Here is an 18,764-nt window from a genome sequence, read left to right as displayed (position 1 = left end):
GGTTTTCTTTTCTTGTGTTGCTTTGCAGAGAATGATGGTTTCCAGCTTCATCCATGTCCCTGCAAAGGACATGAACTCATACTTTTTTATGGCTGCATTGTATTCCATGGTGTGTATGTGCCACATTTTCATTATCCAGTCTGTCATTGATAGCCATTTGGGTTGGTTCAAAGTCTTTGCTATTGTAAACAGTGGCACAAAAAACATATGTGCACACGTGCCTTTATAGCAGAATGATTTATAATCCTTTGGGTATATAGCCAGTAATGGGATGCTGGGTCAAATGGTGTTTCTATTGCTAGATCCTTGAGGAATCACCACACTGCCTTCCACTATGGTTGAACTAATTTACACTTCCACCAACAGTGTAAAAGTATTCCTATTTCTTCACATCCTCTCCAGCATCTGTTGTTTCCTGACTTTTCAATGATTGCCATTCTAACTGGCATGAGATGGTATCTCATTGTGGTTTGGATTTGCATTTCTCTAATGACCAGTGATGATGAGCATTTTTTCATATATTCGTCGGCTGCGTAAATGACTTCTTTTGAGAAATGTCTGTTCATATCCTTTGTCCACTTTTTGATGGGGTTGTTTTTTTCTTGTAAATTTGTTTAAGTTCTTTGTAGATTCTGGATATTAGCCCTTTGTCAAAGGGGTAGATTGCAAGAATTTTCTCCCATTCTGTAGGTTGCCTGTTCACTCTGATGGTAATTTCTTTTGCTGTGCAGAAGCTCTTTAGTTTAATTAGATCCCATTTGTCATTTTTGGCTTTTGTTGCCATTGCTTTTGGTGTTTTAGTCATGAAGTCTTTGTCCATGCCTGTGTCCTGAATGGTATTGCCTAGGTTTTCTTCTAGGGTTTTTATGGTTTTAGGTCTGACGTTTAAATCTTTAATCCATTTTGAGTTAATTTTTGTAGAAGGTGTAAGGAAGGGGTCCAGTTTCAGTTTTCTGCATATGGCTAGCCAGTTTTCCCAACAACATTTATTAAATAGGGAATCCTTTCCCCATTGCTTGTTTTTGTCAGGTTTGTCAAAGATCAGATGTTTGTAGATGTGTGGTATTGTTTCTGAGGCCTCTGTTCTGTTCCATTGGTGTATATATCTGTTTTGGTACCAGTACCATGCTGTTTTGATTACTGTAGCTTTGTATTATAGTTTGATGTCAGGTAGCACGATGCCTCCAGCTTTGTCCCTTTTGCTTAGGATTGCCTTGGCTATGCAGGCTCTTTTTTGATTCCATATGAAATTTAAATTAGTTTTTTCCAATTCTGTGAAGAAAGTCCATGGTAGCTTGTTGGGAATAGCATTGAATCTATAATTACTTTGGGCAGTATGGCCGTTTTCACAATATTGATTCTTCTTATGAGCATGGAATGTTTTTCCATTTGTGTGTGTCCTCTCTTATTTCCCTGAGCAGTGGTTTGTAGTTCTTGAAGAGGTCCTTCACATCCCTTTAAGTTGTATTTCTAGATATTTTTTTCTCTTTGTAGCAATTATGAATGGGAGTTCACTCGTGATTTGGCTCCCCATTTGTTATTGGTGTATAGGAATGCTTGTGATTTTTGCACATTGATTTTGTATCCTGAGACTTTGCTGAAGTTGCTTATAAGCGTAAGGAGATTTTGGGCTGAGATGATGGGGTTTTCTAAATATACAATCATGTCATCTGCAAACAGGGACAATTTGACTTCCTTTCTTCCTATGTGAATACCCTTTATTTCTTTCTCTTGCCTGATTGCCCTGGCCAGAACTTCCAATACTATGTTGTAAAGAGATTAAGATTAAAGTTTGTTGTTATTCTTGCGAAGTAAAGTAAAAATTTATCTTTACTCTTCTAAAAAATAAACCATCACTTTTTACTCTATCTTGATGATTATTTGTTGCATATTCTTGGTACTTAGAAGAGAGAATTTTTAATTGCTTTTTATAGCAGCTTCCCTAATCTCCAGCACAGTACCTTGTCTACAGGTAAATATAAGAAGTAAATATATATTGGGCAGATGAAAGCATGGATAGCATAACTGTCAACTAATGTTCAAATGAGAGGGAAAATCTCCTAAATGCTGACTTTTTTCTCCCTTTCCATTAGAACTAGAGGAGAAATGCACAATTGAAAACCAGTGCCATAGAATTTAGTGAGTAAATAATTTGCAAAACTAGAGCTAGATTTTCTCAAGTCATCTGTTTTCTAAAATTTAGACAGCAGTGATATGTAAAAATCAGAATTAGGAGGTGTAGCAATCTGATAGAGTGCTTTAATTTCATAGGAAGGCCAAATCCTATGTATACAACTGACATTATTTTATTCTTTTTTTCTTTTTTTTGGGGGGGGGGGGTTGGAGTCTCCCTCTGTTCCCCTGGCTGGAGTGCAGTGGCGCAGTCTCGGCTCACTGCAAGTTCCGCCTCCCAGGTTCACACCATTCTCCTGCCTCAGCCTCCCGAATAGATGGGACTACAGGTGCCTGCCATCACTCCTGGCTAATATATATATATATTTTTTGTATTTTTAGTAGAGACGGGATTTCACCGTGTTAGCCAAGATGGCCTCAATCTTCTGACCTCGGCCTCGCAAAGTGCTGGGACTACAGGCATGAGCCACCGCACCTGGCCTATTTTATTCATTGATAGCAAATTACCAGTAAGCCCATTAGAAAATTGCTTTTCATTTCTTGTAAGACAGTAAAGGTAGAAACTAAAGTGCCAAAGAACAAAATGAGTTTCCTCCACATATTGTAAAACATAAGAATGTCCGGAACCATGTTTGTATGTGCTTATGAAGTTACAAAACTCCGATGTCATGATTAGGTGCAGAGTATTTTTTAACAATTTTTTTCTGAAATATTAAATTAGGGCCTATCTGTAAGAAAAGAACCAATTTGTGTTTAGTTATTAAACTATTCTGGAAAGTTTTGCTAGGTGGCAGCATGTGCCCAATAATGGTTAAATTGTAGATAATCACTAAGCACTCGATATTTTTAAAAATTGTTGCTCATCAGAAATAAAAAGTAAAATCAACAATAAGTTATCATCCATATGACATAATTAGGATCCTTTTTATAAAACAATAATTTTGGCCAGGTGCAGTGCCTCACTCTGTAATCCCAGCACTTTGGGAGGCTGAGGCTGGCGGATCACTTGAGCTCACGAGTTTGAGACCAGCCTGGGTGACGTGGTGAAAACTCGTCTCTACAAAAAATACAGAAAAATTAACCAAACATCGTAGTACATACTTGTAGTCCCAGCTACTTGGGAGGCTGATGTGGGAAGATGGCTTGAGCTCGGGATGGGGCGGAAGTTGCGATGAGCCGAGATCACACAACTGTTCTCCAGCCTGGGCAATAGAGCCAGACCTTGTCTCGAAAAAAGACAAGAAACCCAATAGTTTTGTTAACTATGAATTACTTCAAACGTATGGAAAATAATGTAATGAATCTTATAATCTGCTTCCTCTGTTTAGGAAATGTCAATGTTTTGCTATATCTTAATGTTTAATTCCACCAATCTTCTTTTCTACCTCAGCTGTAATTATTCCTCTTGGTGTGTGTTTTTCTCTTTATATTTTTCACAATTTTTGTAACATAAGTATCTATACCCAGTGTATAGTATTGTGTTGTGTACTTTTAAACTGTATGTTGTTTTACAAATTATAAATTATAGTAGTCTCCCCTTATCCATGGGGGTTATGTTCAAAGACCCCCAGTGTATGCTTAAAACCTCAGATAGTACCAAACTGTCTTCATTATTATTATTATTTTCTGTACTGTAATGGGCAGGTAACAGATACAGCAGGAATACACTGGATGTATGATTTACATCCCGTGTGGGATGGAGTAGTACAGTGAGAGATTTCATCATGCTGCTCAGAGTGGTACACAATTTAAAATTTATGAGTTATTTATATTTGGAATTTTGGCTAACCGCAGGTAATTGAAACTGCTGACGACAAAATTGTTGGTAAGGGGGGACTTCTGTATTTTATTCACCAAATGTTACTTTTCAAGTTTTATCCATGTAATACCTACAGATCTTTTGCATTGATTTAGAATACTACATTGCTATATGCTTTATTTATATACATTATCTTCTCTCTCATGCTACATCTTGTTAAAGTGCTGCCATGAATAATCTTGTGTATAGCCTTTTCCTGTTGTTGAGAAGGTGTCTTCGGAATATATTCCTAGAAGTAGGACTTTTGTTAAAGCACAGCAAGGTTTCCTCCAAAGAAGTAAACCAGTTTGCATTTCTACCAGCAGTGTATTTGTCTGTTTCCTCACAACCTCATACACAGAATGTGTTGTCATAGTTCTTTTGTATTTCCTAACCTGATAAGTAATTAATGAATAACAGACGTTTTAACGTGTTCTTAGAAACACAGATATAGTTAGATTTTTCTGAACACTGCAAGTTCCCCTGGAAGAATACTAGCTCTTGGAATAACTATTTTCTAATAACTATAGATTTTTATTACAGGCTAACTCAAAAGCATGGTAAAGTTGGTGAATTATCAGAGGCTAACTAGTTGGCCAGCTAACACATAGCCAGCCAAAAGTCAATTCAGGTAGCATTTAATTTTGTCTTTGGACCAAAGTCTGCTGTCTGCTTTGTATATCAGAAACTTCCTATCATTGTCACCACAGAAATAGAGCTCATTATCTAAAAAGCAAATTCATATTAAACATAAATGTATAAGAGATTGTGTGAATGAGAAAGGTAGCTTATTTTTAAAAATCTGATATACATAGTAATGCTCACATTGTAAAATACATTCTTTTCCTGTATACGCTGACCATCAGCTGCTTGGTATGTAGAAATGCAGAAAGGGGTTTTAGTTGCATGATTCATGTTGAGCTATGATGCATCTGTTCCCATAATTGAGTTATTCCAGAACAGATTAGATTTCTCAAGTCTCTGAGCTGGGGAACCCTTTCTTTGGAATTTCCTTGAGTTGGACACTGCCAACTTTTGCCTCTCTGTGGTTTCCTTTCCTGTGTTTATGTTGACTCTTCTGAGTCATCTCACATGGTCTTTTCCCAAATAGCTATATTAGACTTCCATTGTATTTATAGTATTTTTATATTGTCTATGCAAGAGATGCCTTATGTTTAGATTTTGCCAGGTTACCTTTAAAGGCCTCTGTATGCCTAATTTATAGGTGGTACTTCACTGTCAGTACATATATATTCACTGTGTATGTAAGTCTTAACTCTTTTTCTTTAGATCTTATAGATTGTCTTAAATGCGTTCTCTTGCTGTTTGGAAGCCCCTTGGCTTGGCTTCGTTAGTCTTGTTGGTGATGGCTTCAGATCTTCACTTCAATTTCTGTCTTCATACCCCTTCTACTTCTCTTTCATTTGCTTTCTTCTGTTTCAGCATATTTTATTTACATTTCTAAGCCTCTGTTTTCTCTGTGCTCACACTATTGCTCTGTTCTTTCCCTCCTAAACAATAATCATACTGTTTTTACAATTCTAACAATGATAGTTCTTGCTTTTGGTTAGAGTTTTGCCAAAGTGTACTGCCATTAAGCAGTGCACTTGGACTTCTGGCAGTATTGGTGTATTAGGTCTGTTCATTGCCTTCTGAGTTGTCTGTCAACCAACTTTATAACTCCTGGGTGACAAATGAATTGGCAGCCTTTTAAATCCTAACTTAAAGGCTATATTTGTCATCAGTTTTGCAAAAATCTAAGTGTTTGGGGAAACCTAAGTCTTAAATATATGAGGTATTCTTTTTGGTTTTAGAGTTCCCTTATCCATTAATACAAATATAGTATTTCTTAAATTAGAATTTTAAAATTGGAGACAAGCTTTCTTATGATTGGACTGCAACCAAGGACCAACTCTGCCCTCTGCAGTTTATTAGTTAAGTTTGGTTAACAGTGGTTAGCAAATGGTATATTATCATCTCATGCACCTGCAAAGTTAAGCAATTAGAAACATTTGTTAATATATTTTAATGTATAGTTCATCACTTGCTATTAGTTTATTTTATGGATAACTTTTAAAAATGTATCATGACACCATATAATTCTGTTTATGCAACGTGGCAGTTCTTTTTTTTTTTCCTTAAACCTTGTCTATGTGCCTTTTCATTTATGCAAAGTATGTTTTTTTTCTAAATGGGTCTAATTTTGAAACAAATTCCTAAGAGGTTAACTTATCTAGGGGGAAAGAAGCCTGATTACTGTGCATTTTTAAAATATATTATGCATTTGAAACAGTGAATAGACTGTGTATTGTTACATTTCTGTTCATTTATTTAACCAATATTTATTGGACATATACTGTGTGCCATGCACTATGTTAGGTGTTGAGATGCAGTGTTGGATAAAACCAGATACTTGACCTTCACAGAATTTATAACCTACTGGGGAAAGACACATTAAAAATAATCAGATTAAAAGTAAAGTAAAAGTTACCAAGTAAAGGTACTTGTGACCCTCTCAGGGAGGCCAGAAGAGACTCTTCATAGAAATGACAGTTGGTCCAAAATCAGGATGAATAGATGTTAACAAGCTGACATAGGAAGAAAGAACATTCTGACCAATGGAAATGGTAGGTGTAAAGGCTTTGTAGTAGAAGTGAGCATGGTGAGGACAGGGGACTGAAAGGCCAGTGTGGTTCTTCTGAGAACAATTGGAGACCGTTAAAAAGAGTTACGTAAAGGTGTGACATTGGATATATACTTTAAAAAATTTTATTCTGATGGCATTGTGGATAACTGATTGGAGAGAGGCAAGAATAGGTGCGGAGAAACCAGTTAACAGTATCTCAGCCACGATTGTGAAAAGGTCAAGGTAGGGGAAAAAGTGGTACAATTTGAAAGATAGTTAAGATTTAAGATTAATAGGACTTGGAGATTCATTGTGAAGGATTAAGAGAGCTACCTCTAATGACCCTTAGGTTTATGACTAAAATAATTGTTCCATTCCCTGAAATATGAAACTCCCCTCCCCAACAAAAGAAGGGAAGAGTCTTATTGGAGGTGAAGAACATGAGTTTAAGTGTGAATTTGAGGTGATTTTGAGCACACTCAGAAAGAAATGTCAAGCAGAAAGTTGCACATTTGGGCTTGAAGCTAAAAGGAGTGATCTCAGCTCAAGGTAAAATTTTTGACTCCTCTTTGTTTAGGTGACAAATATGCACACATAACATCTCCCAGAGCTAAACAATGTATTGTGAAAAGAAACACTGGCTTGGGACTGCCCCTTCAACTCTTAACATTTTATGAGTGGGTAGAGGTGGATGAATTTTCAAAGAAGATCAAAATAGAGTGAGTAGAAAGGAAAGAAGAAAACTGTCTTGGAAAACCAAGGGAAGAATGTTTGAAGAAAGAGAAAGTGGTCAAAAATGTCGAATTTCCATTGGATTTCAGGGGCTTTTTTGGAAATCATTGATGCCCTTAGTGACATCTTTTAGTAGACTTCATGAGGATGAAAATCAAACTGGATTTGTGTGGCATGCAGAAATAGAGATACTGAGTTTGGATGTCTCTTTCTAAAAGCTTAATTCTCCACATAACTAAAGAGGGGGTGGTCCTAGTGAACTATGTAATGAGGATGTTTATTTAGTCTCTAATGAAAATGACTCAAGCATGTTTAAAAATCAGTGAGAAACAAATGTGTTAAAAGGAAGAGAATGACAATGCTATGGTAAAGGGATAATCCATAGTAGAGGTTCTAGGAAGGCAGAAGAGAATGGGCTCTAAAAGACAGTTAAAAGATTAACTTCAGATATGTGTAGTGGTATATCTTGTATTGTAACTTTATTTGTAAAGGAAGATGGGTCATGGAAGTACATTTGCATTCATGGTAGTAGAAAAATGATGGTCCCCAACTGATAATTATTTTCTCCATGCGATTGAAAGAAAGAAGGGAGGATGGAGACTAGAGGATTCAGGACAGTAGGCAAAAGTTTAAAACAGGCATTGTAGAGTGAATTGAACAGAAAAATATAGGATGGCTAGAAAGAATGGGGGTCCACTTGAGGTTAATTATGATGAATTTATAGTAGACAGAATGTTACAAGTATTTGCTATTGGCATACAACAATGAAGAACTCAGAGTGTTTTTTTCATTCAAGACTATGGTTTCTTAACCAGAGGGATAGGAGTTTAAGAAATTGGCAAGTGTTTATCATGTATCTAAACTGCGTAAAAAGAGGAACATGTAAAGGATTGGTGGTCCTAATGAAGTCAAAGATGGTTGTGGTGGGTGGAGTTGAGCAAGCAAGCTGATAGAGGTTGTGATCACAGTGTGGAATATTTGAATTAATGGTTTTAGAAATTGAATATTATGAATGAAGACAAGGTTGACAGTGTAGCCATGGAAGTGGATGGCTGAGATAGAATAGATTAGGTCTTTAGAAAATAAGTAAAGAAGTGAAGATATAATTATCAAATGGGCTATTCAACTGGACATGTAAGTTACACAGAATGATGGGAGAACTTAGGGTATAAAGAAGTTGTAAGTTGGTTGCTAATATCTTCAGTGAATAAGGGAGTGAATGATGTGAAGGGTAAGAGAAGATATTATTAATTAAATGGAAGAGCCTTAAAGACACAGGATGATGTTGATAATGTTATTTTGGCAAGAAGAATTTGAGGAATTTTGTGTGCCAGGCACTCTTGCAGGACAAAGAAAACACTATATAAATATTACAAGACTCCTATTTTCTAGGAGCTTGCTGTCTATAGAAAAAGACAGCCACGTGAGCCATTAGTAACAATGCAGTGAGGTAGATGCTTTAATGACAGAATCTGTATAGTGGGGGCCGCAGGGATGGAGTGGTTATCTCTAACTGAGGAAGTCATTGAAGGTTTCACTGGAAGGACTATATCGGAACTGAATTTTATGTAGTCCCTAAAGTGAAGAAGGGGAAGAAGGACATTCCAGGAGTAATTTTTAAGATGTATGCCTCCTAACTGTGATAGACAAAACATAAACTCCGTGATTACATGCCATTGCACTGAAAGCTATTATGATGTGTATTTTTTTTTGTAACTAGAATTTCCATTTCTTGGTCTATAGCTCTGTTTTTTGTTCTTAGAGTTAAACATTGTTCTCTAGTAGGATGATTTAAAGTATGTATTTGTATATGTGTGGCGGGGGGAGCATTTATGTTGACATGCACATATGCTTGCACACAATGCCCTTGTGTTTGTGGAGCTGCTTTTAAAATTATACTTGAAATAATTTATTACTAAAAATAATGAAAGGTTTGTTTTTATAAATAAATAAAATAAATTGCTAATTAAAATAGTCATTCAACAAATTAAATTCCTACCCTTATGAGTGAGGCTTTGTTTTAAATGGTGAGAATACAAAGATGAATATGACAGGTTCCGATTTCAGGGAACTCACTGTTTATTGTGTTCCAAGCCCAGCAAGATATAAGTGTAACATTAAAATACTTATCTCGGGTAATACCATGACTTTTTAAAAAATTATAACTTGTTTTTCTTAAGCCCTTAGACACATTTTTAGACTGCTGATTTATTCCTTCACTATTTATGGAAGAGGTTTGATTACATCAAGCTATGAATATAGTTAGACAAAAAAGGTAAAGTGGTAGACTAAGTCTACAATATTAAGACTCAAAATAAAGTGTGTTTGTTCCTGAAGTAAGTGTGTTTCTTCTAATTATGACTTTATTCTTCAAAGGTTGTGAAGATGAGAAAAGAAGTGAAGAGAATTCGAGTTTTGGTTATCCGAAAACTTGTCAGGAGTGTTGGCAGACTGAAGTCAAAAAAGTTAGTCATTTAAAGTCATGAACTTGTGACTAATAAAATGTCAAAAGTTGTTTTTATTTGATGCTTTAAAATGTTTAGGGTGGGATATAGAAAAGTAATCAAATATCTTACTCATACAGCATTTTTGTTTCATATGTGGAGATGATGTGAGATAGAATGTGCTGTGTCAGCATGCCCTTCTATGGTTTGGACATCATTGCTCAAGATACAGGATGAATTTTTCTGCTGCTTTTGCAAAACTCTCTTTTGGTCTTTTCAGAATAAAATTCCCTTGGGCTTATCTGTTTTATGTTATTAGAAGTTATTTTAAGATGCTGATACAGCTTAACAAATCTAGTAATACCTTAACAATCAGTTTTGAAGATTTTATATCACATTTTTTCTTGAATTGCTAAGCAATTTGAAATCTTCAGTACCTTGTGAAAGTGTTTATTAGAACATTGTGTTCCATGTAATTTTTTGGAAAAATACAATATTTTGTATTTTCAGTATCACTAGTGTTAGTGAAAAAGTATTTTATTTATAGTTCTTCTTATAATGTAAGCATGAATACTTAGCCTTCAAATATGTTTTGTTCCTGATTAATTTCCTGCTCTTTCATAAATATGTCAGAATATAGCCCTTCTTTATTTTTTTCTTAAATTCCAGAGAGCAAATTTTCATTAGATAAAATTGTAGCCAAATTCTAATTGTAACTTATGAAATTTATATTACATTAAATATACTATTGATTGATTAAAAAAGTGTTGTTAAGGAACTAGAGAAGGCAAACTGTCAGCAATGATAGTCATTAATACAATGCCAAGACAGTACTTATTTTTGTCAGTTACTGACATATGGGTTTGTTTAGTAAATTGAGGTTTCCTTTGGGAGTGGGGAAAATGGGCAGTGTAGGATAGTGGCGTGTTTGTTGTTTAGAGATTTATTACACTTTTCTAAAAAGAAATGAAGTGATTATCCATTACAGTATGAGTCTAAAAATTAATGCTTTGCCTGGCTGCATATTGTAATGTATTTTTTGCAGGGGTACTGAAGATGCACTGTTAAAAAACCAAAGACGGGCGCAACGATTGCTTGAAGAGATCCATGCCATGAAGGTAAGGACTTCTGTGGGTGTGAATGTGCGTATGTTTCTGAGTATCCTGTTATCCTGCGTTTTGTTTGTGTGTGGTATTGCTTACTTGAATATGCTTGAGAGTTGCCTAAGATATCTTGTATCAGTCTATTTGGTGAAAATGTAGTACATTTAGAAAACTGTAATGTTTAACCTTGCATTTTTCTATGTTTTTGACTGAATTTGTTAAAGTGCTAGGCTAATTTGAGTCAAAATTGTGCCAAACTAAAGTCATCTATGTTTAATAATGCCTCATGCCTCAGGTTTTTAATTTTTACTGTAACTTTAACATGAAGCCAGTTCGAGAATTAAAGTCTTCACGCTATTTGGGAATGTGGATGGTGATATTGGTGGCTGACATCATGCTTTCCTTGTTGCCAACTCAATAACTTTTATGTATTGGTATCTGCATTTTATTCAGTTCTGTAGTAACTTCAAGTAAAATTAGTGTTAGGCCAACATGATCCCATATTTTTGTTTTTTTTCAGTCAGACTCTTCACTAGCATAATTTTTAGGTCTTCTCGCTGCTCTTACTTTGAGGAAACTTTCATTTACCAAATGACATGACATTAAATGTCTGGGAGACTGTTTTACTGTAGAACTTAAAAACAACATTTGGTCCCAGCAATTTTCTTAATTGCAGGGTCATTTTGCATGCATGTTTGCCTATTATATTTTGGTATAACTTTCAAGTTTTGAATTAGGTAAAAGAGAAAGAAAATTCTCTAACAATATTTTAATTGAGTTAGGTTATCAAAGCTTCTCACCCTTTCTTCCTTTTAAAGGGATACTAAAGTGTTTAATAGGACAAAGTTATCCCAGTTAATCTGAATAAAAACATCTAGGAAACGACTCTTTGATATGAAGTATATTTGTTTCTTGTGTTCTTCCCTCCCTTCACTGCACACTCTTGTAAAATTCATGGAATCCATCTGATAAAACTTTTCTTTCTCAAAGTTATAATCCCCTTTGTATCCAGTCATTCAAGAAGAAAAAGTATTCTGTATTTGACTGTCAGTGATGATTTGTGTCTCTGTGGTTTGCAGATTATTTAGTCTTTTTCATATACCTTTTTTTAATGATAGTCCTATGAGAAATAAAATTTTTAGAGATTTTGCCTTGAGAATAGCAATAAAATAGGAAGTTACAATTTATCTCTTTCACTTTCTCTTAACCAAGGTTCTTACTAAATTACATTGCCTACCTAAATTTTTCCCTGTAATTTCTTCTGAATAGTCATTTTTGTAGTCTTAAATTATTCAGAGGCTTTGAGCTACTATATAATTGCTGATTTTATTTTACCATGGAAAGAATGTTGTGTGTGTGTGTGTGTATGCATGTATATATATACACATACACACACAATGTATAGTTGGCTACTCTGACTTTAACTTCTTTTGTAATGCTGTTTAAAAACTGGAATAAACTGGAATTTAAATATTTATATATATATGTAAAATATATATATGCACACACTACATTCTTTCCATGGTTTATTATATATAATAACTTGTATGCAGTGTACGAAGAGTTTGAGAACAAAAGATACTCAATCTTTAGAATACTTCCCTGTTGTAAATTTCAGTGATACATTTGGTTAAGTTAATTAGAAAGAAAAGTTGTCCTTTTTGATCTAAATGTAAAGCCTGTTTTCTTTTTTTTTTTTTTTGTTTTGAATCTCATCAGCAAAGGGAAATCTGATTCAGTGATAAAGTTTGTAGTTTACAAGATTACCACATCACTACCGTGGTTTGGTTTGGTTTGGTTTGGTTTGGTTTGTGTTCTATTTTTCACTGTGATTATGCAATGGAATGGTTGCATCATAGAAAGCCAGATTCATAGCCTATGTATTCCTTGAATTCATAAAATTCATAGTATGTATATGTCTTGAATTTGTAGCAGGAATTAGGGCATACTGGGTTGGCTACTGTGACTTCAACTTCTTTTGTAATGCTTTTTAAAAACTGGAATAAATTTAAATATAAAGTGAATACTAGAAAGACTATATATTTGCTGTTCTTAGATGTCAAATTTTATTCCTTATTTATGGTTCCTTTACAAATTTTTTTGTCTTTTCTAAACAAAGCAAATACATACAGCATTTTTCTTAATTAATAGGTCATTTGTAATTGTCTTAGGAAGTGGTTATTACCTACTTGAGAGTATCAAATAAATGGTGACAAAACAAACTCTCAGTCTTAATTAAATTTGGAGAAAAGACCTCTGCTTATTTATTTTTCCAGAGAAATTTTTTCCTTGGCTCAGATACTGCTTCATTTTTATAGTCTTATTGATGACATACTGTCCTATTCTTGCTTTCTATAATAATAGGGTATTTTGTTGCAGGATGACTTCTTTGTGAAGAAATCCTAAGTATTTTTAGAAATGAGAGTTTGCTTTTTCTGCCCAACCAAGAAAAAAATTGACTTGATCTTTATCCTTTAAAATCATAGGTTCTAATTTTATAGACTATGGTGTATGAAACCCAAGTCTTTGCTGCCTTTTCTAATAGTGTCTATACTTTTAACGTTGATATTAGTAGAAATATTGGCTTCTAAAACAGTTTCTTTTTCTTTGAAAGTTAGTTAAATTAGCTATCAACATTTAAAGATCAATAAGTTACTTAGCTGGAAAAGGAAATGGTAAAATTCAAACATATACTGAAATTACTCAAAATGTGCAACAAATCTCTTACTCGATAATGAAAGTAACAACTAGCTTTTACTGAGCATTTACTATGCGCCAGGCAGTATATGATGTGTTTTATATTTACTGTCTCACTAGGTAGATACCATTTTTATCCCTGTCTTACAGAATAGGAAACTCAAGCTTAGAGAAATTAAGCAACTTATAATTGATTATAAAGCTAATTATGTTATCCACTGTAGTATACTGCTTCAGTAAGATGAGAACATCCTATAATATAGCTAGACACTTTCCTAGATATTGGAGGAGATAATTTAATAAACATGAAACTTGCCATCTAGGAAAAAAAAGACCCAAAGATGTGCAACATGTCTTCAGATCCTTTAATTCCTCACAGGTAAATATACACAGTAGCCTATATCTGTATTTCTTTTTTTTTTTATTTGAGACGGAGTCTGTCTCTGTTGCCCAGGCTGGAGTGTGGTGTCCCCATCTCTGCTCACTGCAACCTCCGCCTTCTGGGTTCAAATGAGTAGCTGGGACTACAGGTGCCTGCCACCACGCCTGGCTAACTTGTATTTTTAGTAGAGACAAGGTTTTGCCATGTTGACCAGGCCGGTCTCAAACGCCTGACCTCGGGTGATCCGCCTGCATCGGCCTCCCAAAGTGCTGGGATTACAGGCGTGAGCAACCACTCCTGGCCTATCTATCTGTATTCTTTTTTAACCTCTTCCTCTCTAAGGCTGTTACTTCTTCCTATCCTGAATATTCTTAATATGAGAATTTATGTGTTCTTCTTTGAGACCTTGTTCTGCCTGCTACATCTTCTCCTCTAGTTTAAAACTCTCTCCTTTAGTTTTATTCTTCCCCTAGTTTTATATTCTGAAATCTATTATTAAAACCAACCTTTGAGCTTGTAATCAGTAGTTAGGATCAGTTTGTCTCAGGCTTCTGCACAGCTTGATCCTAAGTGGTTGTCATTAGGAGATCACAAATAAAAAAAAATAGTATAGGTTATAATCTGTAAAGGCATAAAAGTTAAGTGAAATGATATATCATCAAAATAATATAATTATCATATCATTTGAACCTCATCACAACTCTAGGGAGAATCCCATTTCAGAGGACATGTTCAGAAGTATTCTAGGCTGCGTATACCCCTTAGATTGGAGGTTTATCGTTGTATGTATTCATATACTCTTTAGAATTTTGTGATGTTTCTGGTTATATATGCTTTTTAAAAAGTTATTGAGTTTTTTTCTATAGTTTCACATACTGTGGTTTTGGTAAATTTTTTTCCTATGAATGCCTAAACAAGTTCCTTCATAGGGTAAAAGATACCTTATTGAAGCCTGTAAGTACACTGTACTGTGCTAATTAGCTATGTCAACTTGACATTTTGTTCGTTTATTCTATGAAAGTAATCATATTAAAAGTATCATTAATCTTACACTATAATTATTTCTGACAATTTTATTTATGAGCTAATATGTTATCAAATCAGACTCAATGTGTTAGAGCTCTTACCTAGAATCAGCTTTACTAATAATTGTAAAGATGCAAATAGTCAAAGGGGACAGGTGAAGCAAGGAGAGAGATCTGGGACGCTATGTAATTCCATAGGCCCTTCCTTTCCACATCAGACGTGTACTTTCTAGCGCAGAGTCTCCAAATGAGGATGTCTGGTTATTACCTCATATCAGAGAGCATTTACGTTTGGAAACTTCTCCATGTAATATCCTCAGGTTATATAGCTTACATGATATTCTCCAGTGTGCCAGGCTTCATAAACCCGTAAATTCTGGGTTTGTTTATTTTAAGCATCCTTAACAAGGGACAGCCTACTAAGATCATTCTTCAGATAAGGACCCTCCTCCTAACAAAAACTCATTATCCTATCTACCAGAGGGACTGCTTACCATCATGTTAACACGAAGACTAAACTGCATCACTTCCCTTTCCTAGAGTTTCCTCCTGTTAAAGGAAATGAATAGATCCCAAGATAGCTACTTTAATTCTCCCCTCCCTGATATGTAATAATCTTCCTTTTAGCTTTTCTTTTGTGTTTCATGATATATAATACTGTATTTATACTTTAACTTCCAACTTTTTGGAAAATACTTCAAACCTATAGAAAATTGTAATACTGCAATATGATAATAATAGTGCATTGTATCACTTGCATTTTTGTACCTTTACTATCAGTGCTGAATTTTCTGGCACTTGATTTAAGTGCCATATGCCAGATTTCTCCATTGTAAAGGTATCTTTTCGGTTTGCTGTTACTAAGTAATCTGTGAAATGATACTGTGAGACTGTGTGAATATCCTGTAGTCTTTCACCCAGTGATTAATGTTCTATGGCAACATCTGTTAAAATATTTTTATTGTTTCTATTTCTCTTCTGCAATAGTTTATTTCTCTGATAATATTTTCATTCTTTGAGAGGAATTTTTTTTGAACACCATCAAGGATGGTGATAATAGCTATTTTTGTTTATGGAGAAGTAAACTGTTCTTTTTCCTTTCCTGTTCATATGCTGGGTAATTTTGGACTGTACCCTGGCCATTATGAAGTTGCAGAGATTCTGGATTTGGTTATTTTTCTCGAATAAGTGGCTGTTTTAATGAATTTTCTTGGCTAGATTTTAACTTTAAACTATGTTTCTTAGACAGCAGTTCCAGTTTCAGATTAGATCTTTTGTCTTTCAGCAAGATGCTTTAAATCTACTACTTATCTGAACGCTTAAGATATTTAGAGATTTTTTCTCTCTCTCCCTTCTGGGCTTACCCTGCTCTCTCAGCAGATAAAGTATCCTGGATTCATTTTTTCAGGGGTAGCTCTGCCACTGTTTCTAAATCCTGCTGATTGCAGTTGGCCTTAGGCTAAACCTTGAAGAAATGGTAACTACTTGTGCTGTACAGCTTTCCATCTTCTTTCCTCCAAGTAAGCTTGGTGGACCGTCCATTAGAGTCTGTCTGTTTCCATTTACTTTCTAATATCTTCAGATAGGCAGATAGGGCTTTTGGGTAGCATGTCCAGGTGTTACGGTTGTTTTCAGGATTGGGGGTATGGGGATGATTAATCATGTTATCTTATTCTGAGGGCCTCAAGACACACTACAGTTTTGATTTTAGGAAGATGAAGAAGAATAAGTAAAAGAGACTGAAAAAGTGTAGCCAGTGAAGGAGAAAAAGAACCAAGAGTATTGAAGAAACTCTTTCAAGAAGGGAATGATGAATTAGGTGTTTTTGAAATGAGCACATTTAAAAACACGTTCAAATCATAATAGACTTCCTGCCTCTGGTGTCGCCTTCAGATCATGTTCTGCACTCTAACCAGTGACCTTTCTAAAATGCATATCTAATTGGACTTCTTCCCTGCATGATATACAAGACCCTTTGTGGTCTGTACTCTAGCTACCCTTCTGTTGCTTCTCTATCTTCCACTTACCCTGTACCTTTTTTTTTTACCAGCTAAACTGAATCCCAAACTTAGCAGTTTCATGCCCCATTGCCTACATCTGAGTTTTTAAACATAGCACATCTCTCCCACCTGAACAAACACTTCCTCTTCCTTCAACACCAAATTCTTATGTTATTAGCTCTAGGAAACTTTCCCTGGCACTCCTGGAACTCTAACCCCAAAAGAATTACTTACCTACTCTGTACAGGCCCTTTTACTTCATGTATTTGTGCTATCATATGGTATAGCAGTCTGCTTTCATGCCATTCCTGCTGCTTAGAGAGAACTTCTTAAGAAAATGGGTTATTTTACTCAATTAATTGTTCCTAACACCTAGTAATGTGTCTGATACATAGTGAATGCTGCTTGACCAGCTGACGGAGTGATTTCTACTGCAAATTTTTTTTTTTTTTACATGTTGGCACGTTTACAATGTTGAGGTTGTTCTGAGTCTCTAAAGATAAATGGAATACTATGGAACTGCTATTAAGAAAAATCTGTAATCAGAGGCTTTTCTTTTTGCTTGTTAAGTATCAGAAACAGGAGGCAAAAGGTTCTTCATTTTATACAGTCACCTTAGCCCATACCCTAAGACCATATAACTTCCAATTTAATTTTTTAAAAGGTAGAACTTTTGTTTCTAAAAGGAGAGCAAGAAAGATGTCCTGGTTTGTTAGCCTTCTGTACTTAACTGTGACCTTTGAAATTATAAACAGGAAATCATAGCACTATTTTAGAAGATCGGTATATAATGCTCTCCTCACACTCATGAAACAGCATTCAGTAACAGATCATCATACTGAAATCCCAGTTTGCTTTCTGACATGTGGTTTCTACAGCTTTAAGTTACTATTTTGTATAGGTCATATTCCTGAAATTCTTACTGTTGCATTTTTAATATATAGGGGTCATGATTTTCATTGTAGACCATGTTTATGTAAAGTCTGTGATTGCCTTAAAATATTCTTGTCTTCTAAATAAGAACATATGTGAAAAATAACAGTAGTATATATCGTCTGTTTTTGAACTTGCTTGCTTCTGTTTGAACACAAAGAACAAGTTGCAGGCCTTTGTTGGCAAAAGAGATGAAAATGCTATTACTATTTACTGAGTCATAGTATACAACTAAGTTTTAAATAAGGAACTGATTCTGGAATTCTTTACCTAGATAAGCCTACTTCAGAGGCTACTGAGTGTATAAACAAGATTCAGCAGTATGAAGGAAGAAAGCAGTATAATATGGCTTTTCAAAAAAAATATTTCCCATTTATTTTTGTTTTGTTTTGATTTGATTTTTTGTTTTGTAATTCTGGAAATTTGAACCTAAACCTTAGCCAAACATTTCCTAATAACTGTGAAAGTATCCAAAGCATTTTTAAATTATTAATTCAAAAATTTTGGACAACCAAGACTACTATCATGATTCCAGTCTGAAATAATATGGTGCTTGAGAAAAGAGTTAAATATTACAACATATTTTGTTGGAAACACATAATAGGAGACAAAGCGCCCTAGAGAAAAGCAGCAATAGGATCAGTAAGTAACTGGTCTTACAAAATGGGATGTTCTTTTTGTTTTTTTAACTGGATATCACCTCAATTTGGGGTTAAATGGAGACAAATTATATGCAAACAGTAAGCTTTTCTTCACAAGGCCATCCATTTTGTTAGAAGGAAATGTCCAGAATGAAAAAGGTTGTTCAACTTATTTCTTAGAATACAGAAGTGTTCTATGTAGAATCTTCAGCCTGATGTAATTGCTGGGTGTCATTTTCTCTGTCTGCCT

The 18,764-nt window shown here is 34.8% G+C and overlaps 1 protein-coding gene across 1 annotated transcript in view; it reads left to right on the top strand.

Annotated features, from left to right (window-relative positions):
- LOC105500044 (serum response factor binding protein 1) overlaps nucleotides 1-18,764 on the top strand; it is a 60,979-nt gene that overhangs the window by 2,436 nt on the left and 39,779 nt on the right. Inside the window, exons 2-3 of the mRNA XM_011772943.3 lie at nucleotides 9,666-9,754; nucleotides 10,779-10,851. Coding sequence (XP_011771245.2) covers nucleotides 9,666-9,754; nucleotides 10,779-10,851 — 162 coding nt within the window. The remainder of the gene's footprint in view (nucleotides 1-9,665; nucleotides 9,755-10,778; nucleotides 10,852-18,764) is intronic.

Source organism: Macaca nemestrina, chromosome 6, assembly GCF_043159975.1.
Source record: "Macaca nemestrina isolate mMacNem1 chromosome 6, mMacNem.hap1, whole genome shotgun sequence".
NCBI classification, from domain to species: Eukaryota; Metazoa; Chordata; class Mammalia; order Primates; family Cercopithecidae; genus Macaca; species Macaca nemestrina.
Note: the sequence above shows the minus strand (reverse complement) of the source record. Positions and strands in the feature narration are given on the sequence as shown.